This window comes from Nothoprocta perdicaria, unplaced genomic scaffold (assembly GCF_003342845.1).
Source record: "Nothoprocta perdicaria isolate Ctin4 unplaced genomic scaffold, notPer1 scaffold_50, whole genome shotgun sequence".
Taxonomy (NCBI): domain Eukaryota; kingdom Metazoa; phylum Chordata; class Aves; order Tinamiformes; family Tinamidae; genus Nothoprocta; species Nothoprocta perdicaria.
This window is the reverse complement of record NW_020455755.1, coordinates 4,306,766-4,330,875: the sequence shown is the minus strand read 5'-3', so window position 1 is coordinate 4,330,875 and position 24,110 is coordinate 4,306,766. Positions and strand designations below refer to the sequence as shown.

Below are 24,110 nucleotides of genomic sequence, written 5' to 3'. Positions count from 1 at the left end.
AGAAAGCTCTTCTTAGTAGACATACTGCTTGCATGTTAAATGAGGTAAGTGCATAGACAATCTCTGCGTTTCATTCTACCTTTCAACCTTTCTTATTTTTTATTTTTTGCAAGGAATTATAACCATTACAATACCATCAGAAATGAAAGACACCCTATATTTACTAGCAGTGCATATTTGCATTTTCCCACTTGCTCTTCAAAGTGCCGTGTTGTTTAAATTCAACAAACCAAGACTCCAAGTGTGAGTCACTTCTTCAGGCAGCGCGTAAACAGCAGTTTTGGCACCGGCACTGAAGAGAAGAGGGTCAAAGGACAGTACAAACTGTCCAGCCTTGTAAAGCACAACTTTATTGCTTTGTTTAATAAATTACTTACTATGATCACATATCCAACAGTGTACGAGTACAGGAGTAATACAGCTGACTAAGTGAGCACAGTATTAACTCGCTGTAAGGTTCAGCGAATCTGTAGGCATAAACTGAAATGCAGAGCATAACTTTCGTAGGAAATAGGCTCACGGCAGGATTCATCTATGTGTAAGTAGCTTCTTTTCGTATACCTCTAATCTACCAGTCTAGGGTTACGAAACTTCTCCCGGTGCTGGACAAATCTTCTCCTGAATCACTGTAGTGTAATCTTAAAAAAAGAGGAATGCAGTTTTAATAAACGCTTTAAATGCAGTATTTTCATGTTTACATTTTGTACCGGATGCTGATTGTAAGTGCCTCTGTTGTGTGTAGTGGTAAAATGCCTTGTTTGTTAATGAGAGCTTTTATTTGAAAAGTTTTAGCTCTCCATGGTAAAGCTTTTGGGAATAAAAGTGTTTATTGTGCTGCCCTGGAGGAGTTCAAGGCTGAAGCTGTTTCAGGATGCTGCTTAGCTTAAGCTTCCTTTGAGTAAGCCTCTCTGAACACAGCTAGAAGTCAGATTTGTGGATTACATTTTAGGGAGGAGAGAACAATTCTTGTTCCATCGGGGCCTATATCAATTTCCTTTTCTTATAAGAGGGCTGCACAAATTAGAAACCCCATCACCAAGTGCGTGGTTTCAATGTCACAAAGGGCCGTGTTAGCAGATCCCAGTACAGAAATACAGAATAGCAGATAAGCTGTGCATAAACTGAACTTGAATTTTAGCCACTACTCCTTCCAATCCCTGTTTTTCAGATGCTCTAAAGCAAACAAACAACAGGGCTGTGCAAGCCACCACATGTTTTGAGGAACTCGGCTGTTCTTGCTTTAGAGATGGAAGGACTTGATGTTTCACCATTATGTGTTGATCTCAAGCCAAGATATGATTCATATTTTACTGGTCTTGCTCAGTTTAAATCATTCTGTTCTTGTATGCTGTAGCGTTTGTGCAATTGAAACATGAGCATACTTGTTACACCCAGTTTGAAATGCAAAACTATCAGACTTTTAAGTGCAGACATTAGAAAAGGCTCATGCGTTTTTTTTTTTTTCATTAGAACACTATTTACCTGTATTTCATATATTAGTGGAGATTGCCTGAAGAAGTTAACTTGTGACCTGTAGGAGGGCACTATTAACAGAGATGTTACTAAATTTGGTAAATAAAGGGGAGGGAGCCTTTAGAGGGAGGAGTGGCACTTTAGCAACTCCTTCTGTTGCAACGGGAATCCAGAACTGTTACAGAAACGTTAATACCCTTGCATTACATCTGACCTAAACAGGCTTAAAGAAGCTCCTGTTACAAAACGTGAAAAGATTCTTTTTTTCTGCTTGAAAACGCAAGTTTTACTTCATCGCTGTTTTCTCTTTGGCTTTCAGCAATTCTTAAAGCTGCTAAATAGCATGTCTTCCAGTGCCGTTGTGCATAGAGCTCCGGTAAGAAAGGTCGCTGTCTTTGGAGGAACTCACGGTAATGAGTTAGCAGGGATATATTTGGTCAAGCACTGGCAAGCGCACGGAGCTGAGATCCAAAGGCCAGGAGTGGAGGTGAAACCATTTCTGTGCAACCCAAGAGCTGTGGAGAAATGCACTAGATACATTGACTGTGATCTGAACCGTGTGTTTGACCTTGGTAGCCTTGGGTAAGAATAGCCGTTCTTTGTGCTATTTTAATTTTCTGCTTTTAAAGTCGCCAGGAGCTTCCCTTCTAGATTAAGCTGTTAACACACATCCCTCTGCTGTTTTAACTGTCACTGAAATTACTGACCCTTAACCCCCAAATAACAAATCGCTTGAATGTAGGATCCACTTAAAAATGTTTGCCTGTACAACGAGTCTCAGACCACCACATAAATCTTTTAAATTCCATTGTAATTTAAGTGTAATCTGTGGGACAAGAAGACTCTAAATAACAGACTGTAAAAATCTGATTAGAAGAAGACAAGGCATGAAGCAAATTATGCAAGACCTTGCAACTGAGACCCGAGCTAAAAGGCATGAAGCATGTTCTGAATGAACACCAGCTTCAGCAGGGGCTGCATCTAATCCTAGAAGTGGTTTTAAGTTGTCGAAAAACCTTGAGTTAGTTTTGCGCATATAGAGAAATTCTGGGTTGTAAGGACTAGAAGTCAGGGTAAAGAAATAGAGGAGAAGCAAATAGTTGTCCAGCTAAGACCAGATTAAAAAATTCCTACCACCCTTCGCACAAGCTACATAGTAATAAGATCTCTTCTATATTAACAGTCAAACTAGGTTATTCAAGCACATATGCATCAACTTTTTAACAGACTGGTAAGAAAATGGGAGATTTTAATTCCAGTCAAACATAGAATTGAAAAGACAAGACTCCACGTATTTGTGTTCACTGTAAAGCCCTGGCATGAGCTTACTAATTTCTTTGCACTCATGTTAACAGCAGAACAGTGGTGGAAGATACTCCATATGAAGTGAGAAGGGCTCAGGAAATCAATCGGATTTTTGGTCCAAAAGGTAGTGATGATGCCTTTGACCTTATTTTTGACCTTCACAACACCACTTCTAACATGGGTTGTACTCTTATTCTTGAAAACTCCAGGGATGACTTTGCAATTCAAATGTCTCATTATATCAAGGTAAAAGTAATTTAAATGAACTATTAAAATAGATTCTTATTTGTAATATTGTGTTACTGCATATTACTCTGTAGCTTCTTCCAATACAATTTTCTGCAAAACTTTAATGACTCACAGGACAGGTTAGTAATAGCAGAGATAATTCTAAATTTTAGTATCAAGTAACTAAGATCTGAACTCTGTTAAAAAGAAGGGCTAGTTCACAATCAATGAAAAATATTTGAAATCTCCTTTAACTATTTTAGGTCTGTTCTGAAACTCTGTAGGGTTTTTTCCCCGGTAGCAAGCTAAAATAGAACTGTGGTCATTTATATTAGCAGACAGCGAAGTTCAGTGAAGCAGGTCTGGCTTGAGCCAACGGGAAGGGCACTAACAAACGCAGCTTTGTTCATTTTCTAAAGATGTCCTACTTCTTTGAGGGCCCTGAAATAAAGGCAGCATATTGAAGACATTGTGTAAATCCCTTCTGCCTCAGCAGTCTTTTGCAGCACAACATTTAAAACTCTTTGCATAACAAAGACATTTTTAAACAATCTTCACAGAACGCTTTGGCTCCAGAACCTGTTCCTATTTTGCTGATTGAACATCCAACCTTGAAATATGCAACAACTCGCTCTGTAGCAAAACATCCTGTTGGTAAATATGAAAACTTGAAATGATTAAAGTTATGCCTCTTTTCATATCTGTTTATTTTGTTACATTACACGGAGTGCTCCAATAGCTGTAACTATTTGTTTGACAAAGTATTTACTAAATAAAACATATGTGATTATCTGTTCTTTAAAAGAGCACTCGTTTTTGCTTGGCTTACAAAATACAGAAGTCTCATAGCATTTGAAAAAAAAAAGGTTTACTTCCTCTAAATATGATGAAATGTTGTTTGCTAGCCAATAAAGGGGAAAGAATTGATGTAATAAAGGAAGGCGGAAATGAAACCATACCCATAGACCAAAAAAAAATCATGATTTCATCTATCTTATTAAACAATAAGTTGTGAAAAAGGTAGTGTGGAAAGGAGAAGAAGAAATAAGAGAAATGAATATAGATCATGACATTCCTCTTACGTTAGTAGCCCCTTCAAAAATGTATATATGGTCCTTTGGTACTAACTAGTGAGCTAAATTTCCTGCTTACTTTATACAATCATATACTTTTGTACTTTAAGATTAATTTTAAACATAAAGAGCTATGTATTCCTGCTGTGTATTCTAAGCATGTCATATGGGATGCTTCTGTTAATAATCTCCCTCCTTTGTGAAACAGGTGTGGAGGTGGGTCCGCAACCACAGGGTGTTATTAGAGCTGATATTTTGGAGAAAATGAGGAAGATCGTGAAACATGGTCTTGATTTTGTGCAACTTTTCAATGAAGGTAGAGTAAGTGATGTAAGAAGGCAAGATAATAATCAATAGATTATTTTAAATATATATATGTATGTATACACAAACACATTCTCTTGCAATAGATTGGGCTACAACTTTTTAGAATTAAATAGATGACACTTTGGAGGAAAAGGAATAATTTCAGCATTACTGCCCAAATTGAGGTCAGGGCTCTGTATGCAACTGGATCCCCTTTCTGCAATTTGTCTTTTAGTGGACTAAAAGAGCTGGACCCGGACATTTTTATGATACCTGAGCAAATCACTCATGTAAATTTTGATGAGGTACAACCTTATGGCTTAAGCCATTCTACGGAGAATAACTAATGCAATGCTGTTTTTAACACCAAGTTGTTCATTTCAACCTTGAATTACATTTATTCTTTCCAGGACAAGAATTTCCACCATGTACAATTGAGGCTTACAAAATAATGGAGAAAGTAGATTACCCCAGGAATAAAAATGATGAAGTTATTGCTATTATTCACCCTAAACTACAGGTAAAGTCTATATATAATTTCAGATGGAATTATTATAATTATTCATGTGCTGCTTGTGTTATTTGCTATTAAAAATAAGCTATTGAAAATGACAATAGTACCAAGGGATTTACTGAATAGTTTAGGCTCTCCATCTAGTAGGTTGCATCACTAAAATTATACAGTATTCTAGTGATCAACTTGGGAATTTCTGAAACCAAAATCAATTTTGAAGCCCAAACTGAAAGGAAAAAAATGTATATAGAAAGAGAGCTTATATTCTAAAAGGTAAATCTCATTTCAGATTCTGAAATGGTCTGTTTTTAATCAATTATGAACAGAGACAATTTCCTTCTCGCTCACCATTACTGGTGAATTCTATAGAAGCCTGAAAACTAGACTGAGGAAACCAAACATCAGTAGTGAAGATTAAAAGGACCAAGAAGTAATTGCCATAAACTGCAGAGACTATAACTTTTATTTTCTTTCTCTAAGGATCAAGATTGGCAGCCCCTGAACAAAGGCGATCCTCTGTTTTTGACTCTCGATGGAGAAGTTATTGAATATAAAGGGGACAGTACTTTCTATCCGGCATTTATTAATGAAGCTGCATATTATGAAAAGAAACATGCTTTTGTAAAAACAGTCAAAGTAAAACTCACTGCAGAGCTCCTCAGATCTGAGATCAGAACATTTAAAAGCTGCTGATCGATTTTATGCACAAAGCGTATATCTCTCCTCTGTGAAATTAATTTTTAAAAAGTAGTAGTATATGGAATAAATGCAGAACCTAATTTAAAGGATTAATTTAATTGACATTGCTGAGCACTTTTAAGACCAAATCTACTGTCATAACGCGAATTATGACTACCTGTTTACCCATTCTAATGGTTTACTATGGATACAAAGAATATTATGGAGTTAATTCATACTATATATAAAATATTTAAACAATAAACCATGAATTGATTAGCAGCTATAAAACTTCTTTCAGAGTCACATATAAATATGCTTATTCTGCAAATTAGATATTAAAAAAAAAAACCAGATTTTTTACTTTATAACTCCAAATCTAAGATAACCCACACTTTAAAGACAGGGTGATGCTTGAAAATAATTCCTCAGCTAACCCATACATGAGTTGAGACAAAAGAAATAGGTTAGGAAGAAAGTGGGAGAGGGGAGTTGTGTATTAAAATTCCTTTGTATTACCTGCACATGCGACTAACCCCTCTTGCACCTAAGTGGAAGGCTTAAGGTTAATTTTGTTCTGCTTTTTTATGCTTATAAAGATACAATACATGCTAAAACATGTATTATTTTTGAGGAAAAAAACACTAAAATACCCTTTGAAACAAAATATTGTAAGATTAATACAAACTATTTCTGATTTATCTTTAAAGACAAATAATTTTGAGAGCATCCCATACTTACAAACTTACTGGAGCAGGATTCTACTTTTTAAAAAAAGGTGCTTATCCTTTTTGCAAGGATCTCTATTGCAATGAGAACACGAGTTGTTCAGAGTTTTTAAACACTTTTTAGCTGCATCCACTTAACTACTTCTAACATTTTTCCAAATACAACATTCATCAACTGTTGTACCCAAAAGCCATTAAAGGCAGCAGCAGGATGAGCTAAAATTATCTGGATTTTGCTGAAGAGCAATGCACAGGTCATAAGCAGGTATCTCAGAGCAGAAATTAAGAGGGATTTTGTACTTAGAGACTTAGAATTTCAAGACTCAGCTGTTCTGTATTTGTAGAAACAAATGCCATCAGAGTGACAGAGAAGAGGAAGAAAATATGGAATTAACATTCTGCAATTGTTTTAACGTATTTGACAATAATCAGAGACAGAAAACATGAACAGAAAACATAACAAAACTTGACAAATTCTGAATACATAAAATAATTAGCTATTCACTAAAAGCCTCTTTGTGCAGATAACCCCCAAATATATGTAATTTGGAAAGTGATCCACTCACTACTCAGAAAAAAGCTTTCCTTGCTTTCTGCAGTTCTAATACCATAGCAATAATAAAAACAGAGGGCAAAAGGAGGTGTTTATTGAATTACATGTTTTATTTCTTTATATTTAAATAAATATTGTATAAAAAACTTCAGATTGATCTGCTGTAGTCATTCATAGAGTTCTTGATCAGAGCCTCAACAGTCATACGAGCTAGGAAGCAGCTGGTTTGCGTGATCTGGCAAAGCTCTGTGGCCAGAAACACCAAGTATTTTTTCAGGAACTTCTAGAAACAGTCCCCCAGCATCTTCCTCAGTTTCATCACACCCTTTTGGACTTGGTCACGATCTCAGCAAGTTCCTTGCGTTTGTTGCATCTTCTCTATTTTCTGGCTTTGCCCGCATAGTAACTTCAACATGGCACAGAGACCTATGAACTTGTCTTAAATCTACCCCGAGCAACATGGAGCACAGTGCAAGCTAGTTTATTCTGGTTCCTGAGTATATGTGAAGAGGTATTTTTGATACAAAAACTGGCATTCAAAAGAATCCAAACAGAACTACGTAGTCCTAAAGCAGTCTTCTTTGTTGACAGCTTCAATACAAAATAAACGAGCAGAGATTAGAGATACCCAGAAGACAGGGATTGTTCTTCTCATATTCACATACCCTAGTAAGACCACCAAAAAAACGCTTACATATTATCCTGGTGCACACATACTCATCACTCTCCTTGCCCTCAAGATTCCTATCCCTTGTAAAACAGTAACCAAATGGAAGATTTCTCCTTGACCCTGTCCCTTAGGGCCAAACGTGGTGGGGAACACACGATACATCATCAAGAGAAGAGCAGGTTGTAGCAAGATCCGTGTTTACTGTTCCCACAAATAGCTTTGCACTGTCCTCTCTGCTGCAGAGTTCATTCATGCTCCCTTTTGTGGTGAAACAGCCTTTTGGAGCATTTTGCCTGCTTTAGGATTAACTATGAAAATCCAAAGCAACCATTATTATTCAGGCATAGAACACTGTTTACCCGTTTTCTTAATAGCACCTTTAAAACAGGCACCAAATCAATACATTAGATGAAAACCTACGACAGTTAAGACACATACTATATTAACTGAAGGCTGAAAGTCTACAGAACAGATTTCTTTTTCCATATACATAAATAAAATAGAAAACTAAAAACATACATCATAATCCTAGGTCATCACAGATAATGAAGTAAAAAATGCTATAGAAATGCATTACACAATCCGTTGAATAATAATAAAAAAGCTTAAAAGATCTGTAATTGTATTGCATTTAACTTGTTTTGATTCCTTGGAAAAAAATACTGACTTCCAATATTTGTGAAGTAGTTGATTGTAGAGGTTAATTTACTTAAACCTGAAGAACTTCAGATGTGGTAACACTTTCCATGCAAGACGATGCAACAGCATGGAAAATCCAAGTAGGGACGGCAAAATTAAAGTCCCTGTGATTTGAACAAACTCAAAAGTATTCTTCATCAAATGAATTATGTTTCTTCCCTATTATTTTATAGCAAGGCATGTACATATACCCTCCAGAATAAGCAAAACCAGTAAACTCATTATATCCGATAATTTATCCACAAGAAAACAGATCAGCAAAGCTAATGAGAATTGAAGGGGGAGTCTTTTCACTTGAGGCTTTCTTCAGCTTGCTAGATCAAGCCCCCAATAACACTGACAGTTAATATGAAAGGTTCAACTGTATTTAGAACACATTTCAAAATAACGTATTTCACTTGGTATTACTCAAAATTGAAATGCCCTTCTTTTCTCCACAGCAAGAACTCCCTTTTTCAGTATATTATCCCTCATTAGTTAGAGATTCCAAATCAGTGGACTAGACCAAAAATCTTAATTTTCCAAAAGAGGAAGGAGTGTCTCACACTGGACTCTTTCAAACAGTGCAAAGTCTGGAGCCAAGTTTGAGTAGTGTCACACACACCTCGACAACAGTGTTTCCCCTCCAAATCCGAACCAGTGAAATAGTCCATTTCAGCTTAGCTGCCCTGATTTCATGGGTTGAAGTTACCAGATCGTGTTTGTGTCACAGCTGGTTGCAGCTGTCTGAAATATCAGCAAAGATTCCAACATCAGCTCCTAATGCTGACGTGCAACGAAACAGAAACAGTGTGCAGCTAAACAGAAGTTTCAGGCAAATCATCCATTTCGTCAAAGGTATTCAGGGTGTTTTTGCTGTTAGTTCTTGAATTATCTTGATCTTTACTTGGATCTGCAAAAAAATGCATTAGAAACAAAACAGGATATGGCAGAAACTGCAAGATCAAGCTTAAAAAACAAATGCATTTGTCTAAAACAATGAATTGCCAGTTTACCACCATATCTCATACAGAAGCTTTTCTATCTGCCCCTTTCAGCTATTAATGAGATCATTCTATTAAGAATTGTAGGTACTAATTGACTAGAGAACAACTTCTAAGTTAATCTCTCTGATCCTCATACACTCCTATGGTAACTTGAGGCTGGCTGCCAGAAGGACATCTGATGCCCCCATGTTAGGTCATTTCTGTATCATACTTTCAACAGTGTCAGCAGAGGGAATCTGGAATTTCCTGGTTAACATTCCCAAGGGACAATTTGTCATCTAATATGTATCACAAAATGTAAACATGAATCTTCCAAGCTAAAACACAGCAAAGTATTGGGTAGAGTCAGCGTGACTTCCTGCCAAATTTTGCAAGGATTTATATGACTACGCAAGGAGTAAGACAATGTTATAATGACAAGTACTCTTTTCCCTCTGTTGAAAAGTTATTCAGGTTTACACCTGAAAATACCATAAGAGAATGTAACTCTTCAATCAAACATAACTGCTTGGAGAAAAATGAATAACAGCAAAGAAAAAAAGCACGACATTTAGGAGCTGCAACACAACTTATAAGAATTAGAGAGCAACCTTCTCTCCAAATAACTAAAAATAAGTTTACGCCCCCATCATACTAGTCACCGGTTTCTCTAGCAGTAAAGAGAGTGGCTGAAGATCCAGATTTTGAGTTTATATTTTAAAGCAAACAAAAATATTACAGTATTTAAAAATTAAAAAAAAAAAAGTTTTACAAAAACAGTGGTGTAAAATTCAACAGTACCTGTTGGCCCTGGGTCTTCATTAATGAATGAAACATGCGTTTTCCACTCATTCCACTTCACTTCGTTAATTCTGTTTGTATTGTATATAAAGTGTATTATTAGAATGCATTATCTTCCAGCTACCCAGCCATGCCTCCCCTTAGATTTCCTCATTCCTCTTGGAATTGTCATGGTTTACCACCAATACCTGCTTTGCTACTACTAAAAGGATGAATGTCTTTTGCAATATTATGTATGGTATGTGGAAGAGAATAATGCTCAGACTATTTAATGATTTCACACATTATGAGCACAAGCTTAAAATTAAGAGTACATATATGAGTTTCTCAGAAAACAGCAGGGCAACATTTTTTCAATATGCTAATCATATCAATTAGCAGTCAATTATAATTTCTTTTAAACTAATATTCAAAGGAGATTACAATGAAGCAATGTCTACTGGCTAAGACTTGGTATTCATACATCAAAAACATAGATGAAGTTGAAGAAAATCTATTTCCTGCCCCCAAAATAGTTTTTTCCTTCTTTTTAACCATTGATCACAACTAAAAGACCCTAATCAGAATTTCATACAATATATTTACCATTTCTTCATATAAAATCTAAGCATTAAAAGCAGAAGGTATGTATAGAGAAGCTTTGAAGAGGCTTTTAACAGAAATAAGTTGGAAAAAAAAACAGTAACAAAATATTGTATCACTACTTTACCTTAAGCACACCCTGCTGTCATTTTCAGCCACTTTACACCGTTCTCCCAACTGGAATTTTTTCCTCCAAAACCGTGGTAAGAATTTTTCAAATTCCAAAATGGTCCTGGCTCTCTGTTAACAACAAGAAGTAATGCAACTATAGCTAACCACATTCAAACTTGCCTGATTTCGCAGCACACAGTTTTCAGGCTCCATGTTTCATCATAACATGTCATAGCTCCACTCATCGTGTGTAATCTACACCGACATCAACAGCAGCAAATATTAGCTCATACCGCTTGTTATTTAGCATGCACAAGTAGGAAGGCTGCAGTTTCCTCTAATTAGGCCCATTTCAGGAGACATATGCAGAGATGAAACAAGAAAGTTTCTTGTTTCTACAGACAATAACACTGTCATGCAATGCTTTGTCCCAGGGATGTATGTATGTCCTGTAGCTGGATGCTGCCAAGCACACAAAGCAACTCTTAATTCTGACTGCGCCTTCTCTGGCAGCTTGGAATACTTGGAATATTTGGAATAACTTCAATGGGAGTGAACTCGGGCATTGTGCAAATTGAACAGAAGCAGCTCCAGAATGCAGTATGTTACCGTTATTGGGGCAGATCTTAACACACACCTTTCTGGTGCCATATCAAGGGGGATGTCATAAAGGTGTGGGCATGACTGTGCATGAGGTGGTAAATCTAAGCCCCAATTTATCTTTAGAATAGCTACCAATTCCAGAGTTACCAGATTACACCAGTACTACAATTAAGTAATCTCCCTTATTTGCATCCATATACATAATCCCATCTATCCATGTGGTAAGTGTAAAGGTAAAGCTCAGAAGATTTTGGCCAGTGCATTTCTACATCACTAAGCAAACAAACCTGGAGTTTCCAAATGTGCTCACTCTCCTTAGAAATATCTTCTACAGTCTCTCCCATTAATGCAATAAGCATGTTCAAGAGAAGAACAAAAGTCAACACAACATAAGTTATGAGGAGAAGGAGAAACAGCACTGGATACTTGGAATTCTCTTGGATCTCCAGATCTCCCAGTCCTAGGGTGAGCTTGAAAAGATCCATCAGAACAGGGCCCAGACTGTTGTTGGAATGGCACTCACCGCCATCTGGGCAAGTTTCAATCAAAGCAGCAAGAGCTGAGGGGGAAAAAAGAAAAATTTGATGTCAATACTGTTTTATGCATACGTTGTATTTTATCCTAAAGATATCAAAACGCACTGCCAAGCAAGGAGCTACAGCCCCAGCAACATGCACAGCAGCAGCTAAAGGGCAGATGGGCAAGATGAAGAAAGAAGAGCCCATGTGCAAAGGAAGCTGTGGACAATTGAACAAGAGCCGAATTACTTATCTGTTCAGATAGTCTCTAGACAGAGTTAAAAACGCTAAACCTGGCTTTTTAATATCCAGCAGAAACCCCAACATGGGCTCTCATCATGACAATAGGGTTCTTATTCATAATAATGCCAAAATGTTTACTCACAGAAAGCATCAGTGCTTTTCTCCAGTAATATTTACCTACGCCAAATCCCAGCAAAAACACGATATAGACAACTAAAAACTTAATCACATCTTGAAGGATGACCTGAAAATTAAAGTAAATATTTATCAGAGATAAATATTAGAGAACTAGCCATAGGTCTGATTTTTCAGAATATGACTGACAGCCTGGGATGACTGTGCACTTCCAAGAGTGAGTATAACAGTGCACAATAGTGGCATCGCAGAGGATGCTGCAATTATACAGTATAGTTCTATTATATGAGAAAAAAAAACAAAACAAAAATGCAACTGATTTGCATGTTTAATACAATGTTGTTAATTTAAAAAAATAAAGCTTGCTTCTGCCATTGAAGTGCATTAAATAGTGCACTCTGCTGACTAAAAAAAGAATTTTCAATGTAAACTACAAAACACATCCAAATTGATGAACATTCATGCTTGGACTTATATAAACAAATAAACATCATAACAAGGGAAGTAAAAAAACATATATACTTGCCTTTTGAATCATAACACTGTAAATTCCCATGGACTGGAAACCTCTGGTGAAATAGAGCATGTTGGCCCATCCTAGGGCCATTGCCAAAACAAGACACACAAGGTGTTCTTTGTAGGAAAACAAGTACAAAAAGACAGAGAAGATCACAAGCATAGCTTGTATAAAACTGTTAAAAAACAAACACATTATGTAAAAGGAATGTACTAGCACAAAACCAACAACAATGGAAAACTCTGAAAACAAGGATTCTTTTCTTTTGCTTCACTTCTAATTTGATATTTCATTCCATTCTCTCCTATGAACTTTAATTTAACAATAACATAGATAAGTAGAGAAAATTTAAGTATATTAACATAGTATGATCCCATTTTTAGCTTTTCTAAGTGTTTTAGCTCTTAAAAGTGAGTATCTACTACAGCTGTACGTACATTCTTTCTGACAAGGGGATAAAGAGATGCAACGTATTGTATATAAAAGAGCAAACATATGCTAGCCACACTTACAATGCAAAGTGGAACCAGGCATCAGAGAGAATGGACTGCAGATCTGAAGGCCTGAGCAGGAAGATGGTTATACTCTAGGTAGACAGAAAAATAAAATACAGAGAGAGCAATGAGAAACCAGGGATTAGATAGATAGATAGATAATACATATATTTAATCCACCTTAAATGAATTGATTTTGAAAAAACAGTTATCTTTTCCTAGTGCTGCAACTTCAGAAATTCTTCAACAGAAGTTTATAAAGCAGAACATGAGATTGAGCTTCAGTCATCTCTGGCAATATTTTAAGAGTTACAATTCTATTCAGACATATATCTGGGGTCATTCAGAAGGGGTGATGCATTGTGCCAAAGACTTCTAGACATTCTAGAACTGACAGAGAGCAATGAGGTCACAGATCCAGAAAAGTTCTTTACATGTTTTGATATGCATTTGTTATTTAAAATGCTTACCTCTTTTATGGCTAAAAATACTGCTCCTAACATAACCATCACCTGTCCTGATAGCTGCAGCCATCCCCTGCCACGTGTTAATGCTAATGGATAAGGTGGGGCCTGCAAGACATGTCCAAAACAGACAGGAAAGATTGAGTTCAGTATCTGAAAGGTGAAGGGCAAAATAATAGCAAGTCTTATGTGTGTAGCCCCCTGGGTACCCAATTTCTTCCATTTCATTCAAAGTTTTCTTCATGGAAGATTTGCAGGATCAGATCCACAACACACATATTTGAAACAAAAGCTTTTTCTCTTAGTTTGCTAGAAATTAAGCAAAAGAAAAAAAACTCCTCGTGCTTTTATAAATTTAACTACCTCTCTTTGTATAAAGGTACTTTTGGAAGGGTTTTGAAAGATACAAAGGAAATTATTTCCTTTATTACTGATCTCCTTCCTTCCACATACATAGATCCAATGTAGGAAAACTTGGTCTCACAATAGTCAGATATTCTAACATCTGGTTTTGCTTTTTCAATTCACCAACATGTTAAATATGGATCAGAATGTATTATTGTATTGCAAAGAGGCAATTTGGTTGACTGTAAGTGCTGTACTCACTGCATCTTCACTAGGCCTGTGGTAGGAAACTAATGTTAGCGTTACATTGTACAGGAAATAAAAGCAACATGACATGAAAAACATCCTTCGTGCAAACTTCTTCCATTTCATTCTCAGAAGGGAATTCAGAGGCTCCAAAGTCAGCATTTCGTGACGATTCTGTAGAAGAAACCAAACAAGTGTTTGAACTTGTCACTTGTAAGGAAATTGGGACAACTTCAGGCATGCATTTTATCATTCAGAAACAAATCTATGCTCCAGTACATATGTCAAATTCTGAAATGGCAAAACATAGTTGGTCTACTGCAATTCGCACTGCAATAAACTGCCAAACTCTAGTGAGGCATAATTGAGCTAAAACTGTAATGCAAACTTTTGGTCTGGCCTCCTACAGAAGTTTTATTGGAGTATTTAACAAATACCATGCTAGAAAATATAGAGAGATTTTAATAATAAGCAACTTACACCAATATCTGTATTATAGACTATGATTTCCAGGACTGAATTGTCTGTGGTGGTATCTAGTTCTGTCAGATCGTAAAGGGAAGACTGAACAGGACCATAAGCCCAGTCTGTGAATTTTCTTGAGAGGCTCCTGTTAGGCTTGTCCTTTATCTCTCTGCTGAGGATGTATTTCAGAATCTAAAACATTAAAAAGATCAGTGGTAAGCAGATGCATTCCTCTTCATGGGAAAGGAGAGAGCGTGCACATCCTTGCCAAAATCTGCACGTTATGGCTATTTCATTTTCTGTTAACTTAATTAACAAAGGTTCTTCCCCCCCCCCCCCCCCCAACAACTTAATTAACAAGTAGCAACAAAAAGCTGTTTTCAGTTATTTATCACCATAGAACCACATGTTTTCTGAGGGCCAAATGCAATAGCAGTGCAACATTTCTGGAGAGTCTTCTGGAATTATTCATAGGTTCTATAATTGTAGAAGTGTAACGTAATAAATGTAATATTTCTGAGCTAAATCTTGTTCTAAAAATGTCTCTGGGAGATCTTGAGAGAATAAATGATTAGCTTAAAAAAAGTTTTAAACAAAAATATGTAATTATTTGTTTAGATTTTAAAGCTCAGCAAACATTCCCTTTTCACTTCTTTCACTTTTTATATACCAGTACAATATACCAAAAAGTAAAAAAAGAAAAAAATATTTGCATAAAAGCAAATCTTATTTTAATCTTTAAAGCCATACTATTATTATCAGCTTCCAGAAGTTAAAATTCTTGGCTAAAATTACACATTCTCCTTGGAAAGGTTGAAAATAGATTTCATCCTGTTGCTAAGCTCTCAGCAAAGGTGTTCTTATTTCTTTGCCCAACAGGAAGCAGGTATGAAGCACAAAATACTGAAACAGTCACTCAGCATGATAGCAAGATTGGTACTGTGAGCAAATCACTTCTTGGTCACGTGGAGAAGCACACAGTGCTGGTCAGGCTCATTTCTCCTTTGCAGGACAGAAAGCAATCACAGCTTAGTATGGGGCAATGCTACCAGCCCCAAAACACCAAGCAAAGTGTCTTGAACCTGGCAAATTTGTCCCATTTCCTTGTTACTGTGACCACATTTAACCCAAAGTGTCTTCACCTCCTTCTCCAGAACCTACCTCTGGGCAACAGACTGGTTTGCAAGGCTGTTTCTAAATCAAGGAGGAGGTTGTTAGAGAGAACTTTGAAACGCAGGAGCAACATCACAATAGAAATATCTGCTTGCATTTTAAATAAAATTGATTCATCAACACTACTGATTTTTGGTACTGCATAATCAGCATGGAAAACTACCTATCAGAGCAGGCTAAAGTCCAAGTACATAGTTGGTCTAGACTCCCTTGCTGTATTCAGTTTCTCTTAGACATTACTGAAATAAAACCCACCTCCAGTTTCCCAGTTTTTGCAGCTAACTGTAGCGGTGTCAAGCCCTCCTTATTCTTTGCCGTTTCCAAATTTCTGTTTTTACTTTTAAGCAAAATCATATCATACATTCTGATTACAAAGTCATTCTGGGTTTTAAAGTCTTCTGCCACGGTAACCAGTGCATGCAGGATATTGTTTCCTCTGGAATCCTGAGAAGCAATGTTAGTCCTGGTGTTGTCCATTAACAGCTGAATTATGTCAGGTTGATTGGTACATGCAGCTAATGCCAGGGCAGTTTCACCTACAAAAATTGCAAAACACAGCAAGTGCTCACAGCTTATTTCAAATCACATTACAAAAGAGGGACTATTTTAAATAACTTTAATATGTTAATAGGCCTTAACTATATTGTTATATAGAATTTAGCTCTTGGTTTATAGAAAAGCTTAAACTAAATGAAAGCATTATTTGAAGAAAAATGTTCAAACTCAAATTTGTTACATTTTGCTTATCATTCAACATTTAAAAGTAATTGTTTTATAATCATTTCTGAGTATTTGCATTTCATTGCCTTCTGGCAAGTTCCTTCTACTTATAATTAAGTTAAAAAAAACACACAGAAGTATTGTGTCATTATTGTGTTTTGTGAGTGAGCTTCTTAATCTATCTTTAGCTACAATTATGATCTGCACTCGTCCCCTCTTTGATTGGATCTTGTTTGTTCGCTCCTTTCCAATTTTTTCAAAGGGATTGTGCTTTCACTTACCAAAATAAAAACCTTCATGCTTATGCTTGGGATTAAAGAAAACTCCCTGGGCGTGAGCATTGACATCAGCTCCTTTTTCTATAAGGATCTGAGTGATTTCAGATTGTCTTCTTTCAATGGCAATACTTAGAGCTGTCTGACCTGAAACAACAGATACAATATTTAAAACGTCAGCTCTCTGTACAGCATTGAGCACTCTGATGTTTCATAACAGAGAGCACCAGCAATACTGAATAAAAATAGATTAAAAAATTGTAAACCATAGAATTCTTGAGAAAAGCAAAGGATGATACATTTGACCCTATACCTGAAATAGGTGTCAGATAGCAATACCTTTATAATTATCTTCTGTGTATGCTGCATTGATGAACCTCTCCAAAATGCCATTTTCTTCTGCAAAGGACAGTAGCATATTCACTACCTCATTTGTGTTTTGGTTGATGTTCAGGAGAGCTTTCATCAAACAAGTTTTACCAGTATCTGAAGCTGTGAATTTTTTCATCAGATAATCTGCAAGAGTGAATTTTGAGATTAAATCATGGTAGGCTTCTTTATTTATGGAGCAGATGAAAAAAATCCCACCTTTTGTTTATCGTGGGTGGAACCTGTGTGAAATATATGTGTATAAACTATTTACCAAATAATTATTGCACCCTATTCACGCCTTATTTGAGCTATGCTTACGTGGAAAGACCATTTATTCAGAGACAGGTACTCATGAATAAGCTCACCAGTAAACTAGACTTTCCTCTTCCTGATATCTCACTGCCCTGTCAACTCCAGACAAATGCAAAGCCCTCTTTAAGCCTTTTCCCTGGCAGAAAGGCCAGAGAGCAAAGCTGTTTCCACCTTATCTTCCTGTTCTTGCAGGCTGCACATTGCAAGTTCTGTTACTGCAATTAAACTGTTTACTGCAATTAAAGCAGCTGCGGTTTGAACAGGCACGCCAGCTTTGGGTCTCATGCTGCAGAAGGCTACTTTGGGTACGGCAGCAGGAATCTGACACAGATGCACCCTTGGTGCATCACAAATAGAGGAGAAATGCTCTCCAGTGTTGCCCAGAGGCTGCAGGCAGGTAGCTTTTTTGGATATCTTCTCACCTCTAAATGAAAGTCTACATGTGACATACATTAAACTACAGCCATTTGACTTCATACTGGCAGGCAAGTAGCTCTTGTATGGTGATATTTACCAGTTTTAGACTATATCTGCTGTTACAAGAGGCAAGAATCTTCCTTTAGGCAACTCTGCAGCTTACCTGGCGCAGTCACGTTTGTACATGAGTTCAATCTTTCCTTCAGCTCTGCAAGCAGACACTGCAGTTCTTCTAAATTCCCCTCAGATACTGCCGTAAATATATATGCTTTCAATTGCTTCCGGGCTCTAGTCCGCTCAGGTCCTTGTGATATGTTAGTGCTGAATTATCAAAAATAAGGAAATAGACAAGTCAATTTACTGTGTTTTATTTGCTAGGTAAGAGAAGAGGAAAAAGAAATGGAATTAGTTGCACCACACTATACTTTCAAGATACTTCAAGTAACAAGTTTCTGTAATCAGCCATGGATTCTCAAAGTTTATGGAATTAAAAGATTTTTATAAAAAGTGTTATTTTTCCCATGATTTTCCTGCATTTTCATCACTTCGTACATTTTTCTAATACAAAAGCTAAGTAATCCTGATGCTTGTATGATTTCTTAATTACTGAAAGCTCAGAAATAGATACATATATACCTCCTTATTTCTAAATAATGGCAGGTTAAAAAATAAACAAAAAGACAGTAATACCCATCCTAATAAAAAGAAAATGCACTAAGAAATACTCCATGTCATCACTCACCAACTCTCCACGTTAGGGCTATATTCAGTCACATCGTCCTGAAGAGACTGTGGGGAATCCACATCATCTCCATTTCCAGATGCACTGAAATTACAGAAAAGGATGAGTGCTAACGCAGGCAGACATTCTGGCAAACTGCATGAAGAAACAGTCGATTTTAGGAAGCAGCATCTACAGTAGAGCCCAAAATAATCTGACATATTTAATTCCATCACTTTATTTCCGTTGTGTATTTTAAAATAAGTGGTAAAAATGAGAAGAATCATGGGACTTTATGTTAAAAATCATTATGAAAGCAACTTATTTTGTGTATTTGTGTTATTTCATTACAGATCCTGAATTTTCTTTTTTCCCTCCAAGTTCACTTCTTCTTATGCATCATCCTGAATACAAAGGTTATGTTCTTCCTTTTTGCATGCTGAATTTGTCATCTACCACAAAATAAATATTAAAGAAGTTACTGTGCATGGGTTACAAACACTTAACAAAAAGGATATACCTAAAGTTTTACTGTATAGCACACTGTAGGTAACAAAAGAGGATTGTGCAGTTATCTTGAATGGAAGCTTCAGTCAAAAGAAATTGAAAGGTGGGCCCTAAACACATATTTAGGTAATAAATCCCCCCAAAATCCAATCAGATTGATATTTTGGAATTACTTTAAACCTTTTTCCAGACATTTTGGAACACAGATCTGACTTTAAAATGAATTGATGGTAATTTTTCTTACTTGTATTTTCGTTTCCTATAATGTTTGTTTTATGGACATCGTTTGGCCCATGACATAGGAGATTAAGCTATTAGTGCAAAATTACAAAACAATCAATGGACAATAATGCAGAGATTCTGCACTGCTCTGCAGATATGTCCCTGCCTTTGAAACAAGGCTGGTAGCTCAGAACCCATTCTTATTCAGTCCAACACTTCTCTGCAGAAAACCACGAGGAACCTGGTGACAATGCGCATGTGTGGCGTGCGAGTCTGGCTGCGAATGAGAGGAAAATATTTGGATACTTCCCTGAAACCTAAACAGGATTGTCAACTAATTCCATTTAGTTGACCAAACACAAAGAGAAAAATATTTGGCCCTTCTGGACTTAGGCTAGATTTGAAGCATATTTTCCTTATTTATAATTGTTGGCCTTTAGTACCTCTCAACCTTTTTGCAATTAAGTGCATTCTTCCCAGTCATAATTTTTCTGTGTTCACTGAATATAAATTTCTGTCTTTAAGTATACTCAGCATCTTCCTATTATTTGATTGCTGATGAGCAGAGAGGATGCTGGCACACAGCTGAGAAGAGAGGGCTGGTTAAATTAAGCTGTGAGCTGCGTGCTAGTTTAGCAGCAGAAAATACACAAATGAATAAGCAGATTTCTTCCTACCCTATCACAAAAAGGGAACTAAGGAAAAAATATATATATATTTGTATATATAAAGTATTGTTTTCAATTTATTCAAGTTTGAGGCCTAATTTATTTGGAGTAATTGACAGCAATATATAAAGATAAGTCATTTGGCATCCAGAGTTCTCTCTAATATAACCAAGAACTATGAAACCCACCTGAAATTATAGCTCTGAAATATAGTAAGAAATGAAGAGTAAATGCTTAGAAAGTAGCTATATCTGCGGTAAGACGATTGCAAGTGCATCTGTAACTTACCATGGACGTATATTTGAATCCATAGGTTTTGAAAACACAGGAGGAGATGTATTATTTGGAGTTGCATTGCTTTCAAAACCATCAATCTCTAGAAAAAAGTGTGAACTGTTGAACACATTGCATTAAAAAAAAATTGTTAGTAAAAAAGGCAAACCACCATAAAACATACAAAGCAATACACACACATGTCTTGGACAAGCTTGAAATTTTATATTTCCTGGCATCTATCTAATAAGATTCTGGAACTGAGGCTTATCTACTTTTCCCTGGGGGAATTTCAGCCTCAGTCATCATGCCCAGCACTTCTGTGCTGGCAGATAGGCAAAAGATCCTGAGATAATTTTAGGAGATGTGGCATTGGATCCTGACATGTCTAAGCAGTCACCCCAGCAGTCTAAAAACAACCTTGCATCCATCCAACCTCTGTGCAAATAGCAACCCTAGCCATTTATCAAGCAGCCATACACACATACACACATACAGATGCTTTTTGATCTACTGTATTTTAGCCCAAATATGTCCAGATGGGGACCAGCAAGAAGGGTCATTCCAAGACCATGAGCAGTGATAAACACTAAACCAGAAAGCTGGAAAGGTCACATGTTAAACGACATAAGACATTTCCACTGTCCAGGACTGAATTTGTAATCTCGTCAGTCAGAGCATGACCTTTAAGTATATCCAGCTAATGGATAGCTATTTATAGGGAAAAGAAAGAAACATGAAATAGCACAGTGAAAGGGAACATGAGAAAAATAGCAAGATTTAGCCCCTGAAAAGCCTGAGGAGTTTGGAGGGAAAGCAAATGGCTTGACATTACTAGGTATGATTAAACCATTCTTACTTTTCACATAAGAAATGGTGAATGCAGTGATTCTCCCATTGCTATGGTTTAGAATCTATCTCATATTTCTAAAATATTCCAGAGAGTACCTGGAAAATACTTCAAATTCATCTAATATACATAGCTTACACAGTGGGGCATTTCTTCCTTTCTATTACCTGCACCCTGCTCGCTCCACAAAGAATCCAGTGGAATTAAAGTAGAGCAAAACCTAGACAAACAGGACCATTGCCATTATTAATAGCTACAGACACCAAATTCACAGGTGATGCAAAGCACTGCTGCTTCTTTGGGTTCCAGATTTGTTAGAGAGTCTAAAAAGTGGGGAAAAAACATGAGTCCATCCTGAGGTTTTTTTGGCATTACCTATCTATAACATTCAGGATCTGTCCCAACAGGCAAACAGCTCTTGGTGGCCACAGTGAACCCCTGGAAAGCCCGGAGAAGGGCCACATTTGAGGCTTTGTGCATCATCTCCCCTGCCCCTGACTCAGCACCAGAAGGGAAGTGGTTGCTGCCAGCTGACCTCCCTGCTCTCCCCAAATGCTGAAGAATTTGGCATTCGATGGATTTACAGCAGCTATGAAGTAGGCCCTATCCTGGAGGCTGGCCTATCTAACCCATGCCAGCATGTTGGTGATGTGGGGACACTACTGCTAAAGAAAAAAAAATAAATAAAAAGCCATGCAAGACCAGTGGACAATTGCCAGGAGATGCCCAAGTGCTTACGTGGCCACGGTGTTTGCTGTCAAGGACCCTGCCCACAGACACAATCAGGCTCTGACAGCACTGGCAACGCTCCTCCCAGCCTGCCTGTCAGTTTTCCTGTGCTTAATTATACACTGTTAGTTCACCCAAAAAACAGGGGCTTCCAGAAGGGAAAGGGCCTTCACCAAATACGTGCTGGCAGCACGCTTGACGAGTCAAAAATGCCACCCGCCGAGGTGAACCAGCCGCTTCGTGGTGCAGTGCACCCAAAGGAAGCACCACAAGGAGAGCAGCAGAGAACCATGTAATTAATAGGACACGTTAAGCCTCTGCATTAGAATCCACACGATCATCATTCCTTATATTGCAGGAATGTTGTTTGCCGCACCCTGAACTCTCGGCTACGAGGTGGGAAAGCCCCCCCAGGTCACTGCTCCTGATGCCACAAAACTCAACGTGCTCCTGTGACTGAAGGGCATTATTTGGCAGTGTTTGCTGTAACTAGAGAATCTTCCATGCAATGGCCTCTTTTTGAAGCACTTTTGAAGTACCCTGAAGTATCACCAGTTTCTCAGACACCCTGTCTCACCCTTTTACCACTTGGGTGATGATACAAATGAAAAGCTTCTTTTGAACTTAATGACAAGAGGTGAAATTGAGCCACCCAGGCAGCAGGTCTCAAATAAGTCATTAGACCATTTCAGTAGAAAGTGATTCCTCTGATTATTAAGAATTATAAATGTCAGGACAGCCACAGTTCCTGGAGCCTTGAGAATTTCAAAAATTGCTATAATAGCTTGTAATTAGCCACAGAGTTAAAAGTTTATGAATGAAAATGCATGCTCACTCTACAGTAACTATCAGGCATGAATGATTATTATTTCCCTATTTATTTTAAATACAAACCTTTAATCCACATCATAATTCTCTCCCATAAATTATACATGAAAATGAATATTTTATTCTATAAAGTAGTTGAGAAAATGCATTAAGCAAAATCCTGAAAAAGAGTGAATTCAGGTTTCTGCCTGCAGTGGGATTTCTCAAACCACCTGGTATGCCAGTCCTCATCCCTTAATTTCACCTCTGCCTCCCCATTTTCTCTCGTGTTCTTATGTGAGGCTAAATTTGAGATATTCCCTTTTTCCAGGTCAGTCTCTCTCTTATTTAAAGGCCAGAGTACCCTGTTACGTGATCTTTTTGAAAAGATCTTTCCACCTTATCCTATCCATACACTAACTGTTGTTAGACCATGTTCTTGTAGGCTTATACAGACATGGAGAGTGGATTAAGAAAGCCCAGGAGACATAAGACACAAGTTTAAGACTGGTGCACGAGGATATCATCTGTGGTACAGGGATTAAGTTCCCATTAAAGTGAACACATTATACACACATCTGCAAAAAATACAGGATAATCTTCAATTTTCTAGCAGCAAAACACACTATTTTCTGGCCCCATGTCATTTAGATGCACCACATGAAAAAATGGTGTGATATTTCAGTGCTAATATCTACTGAAGGAGATGAAGGAGGTAGTTTTATTGCTGAAGTCTTACCTTTTCTTTGTGGGAGTGCCTTCAGTTGGCTTCTTCTCTGGCTGGTTTGAAGGGGGGGTAGCTGACGAATTTGCCTTCTTGTCCATTAGTGGAATAATTTCGTTGTTATCTTTAATCATGGCTCTGTAGCAGATAGATTTCATTATTCAACTCACTGTTCATTTGAAGGTGCCTAAATTGATGTTTGTTTGAATTATGGGGACTAAATGCTTATTCCCACTCTCTTCACACATAAGCACACAAATCTTGACTCTCTTTGTTTTTCAGTTAAGCACACACATACCATTTTGCATGTCAAGGTCAGAAGGTTACAGTCTAGCAAAAGCAGCATAGAGAGACACCGTAAATCCAAGAGATCCATAACTTCAGGCGTGCACCTAAATTAAACTGAAGGGAGCCTGTAGATCACAATTACAGTATGTTATTTAAGGAAAAAGAGCAAAATGATTTTTTGAAGTGGTCCCAAAGTTTGTGAATCTCTTTAGTTAACCTGAGGAATCCGTTTTCAGTTATCCAAGATCACTTTAGGAAGCTGGTAAATTCCATGAACATCTGCTACTACATGTACGGGGTCTGAAGGAATTTTTTCTAGCTAACAGGAAAAGAGAA

General features: G+C 37.2%; 2 protein-coding genes across 3 annotated transcripts; one reads left to right on the top strand and one right to left on the bottom strand.

Annotated features, from left to right (window-relative positions):
- The first annotated feature begins 363 nt into the window (after positions 1–363).
- Positions 364–6,828, top strand: ASPA (aspartoacylase). Of its 2 annotated transcripts, none has more exons than XM_026047773.1 (7): positions 364–538; positions 1,793–2,055; positions 2,832–3,024; positions 3,567–3,660; positions 4,288–4,395; positions 4,796–4,905; positions 5,380–6,828. In XM_026047773.1, exons 2-7 carry the CDS (start codon positions 1,817–1,819, stop codon positions 5,590–5,592), a joined length of 957 nt encoding a protein of 318 aa, XP_025903558.1. In that variant the 5' UTR covers positions 364–538; positions 1,793–1,816; the 3' UTR covers positions 5,593–6,828. The 2 variants fall into 2 exon arrangements, with proteins under 2 accessions (XP_025903558.1, XP_025903557.1); XM_026047772.1 differs by having other exon boundaries at positions 365–538; positions 2,829–3,024.
- A 2,065-nt stretch (positions 6,829–8,893) lies between these two features.
- TRPV3 (transient receptor potential cation channel subfamily V member 3) lies at positions 8,894–24,070 on the bottom strand. Its single transcript, XM_026047769.1, has 19 exons — positions 23,992–24,070; positions 23,785–23,899; positions 23,502–23,624; positions 20,392–20,496; positions 18,728–18,811; positions 18,149–18,306; positions 17,224–17,400; positions 16,891–17,031; positions 16,145–16,425; positions 14,732–14,908; positions 14,267–14,425; positions 13,667–13,768; positions 13,215–13,288; positions 12,712–12,877; positions 12,228–12,294; positions 11,577–11,848; positions 10,703–10,815; positions 9,994–10,064; positions 8,894–9,119 (listed from the first exon to the last, which is right to left on the bottom strand). Exons 3-19 carry the CDS (start codon positions 23,618–23,620, stop codon positions 9,025–9,027), a joined length of 2,361 nt encoding a protein of 786 aa, XP_025903554.1. The 5' UTR covers positions 23,621–23,624; positions 23,785–23,899; positions 23,992–24,070; the 3' UTR covers positions 8,894–9,024.
- Positions 24,071–24,110: the final 40 nt, after the last annotated feature.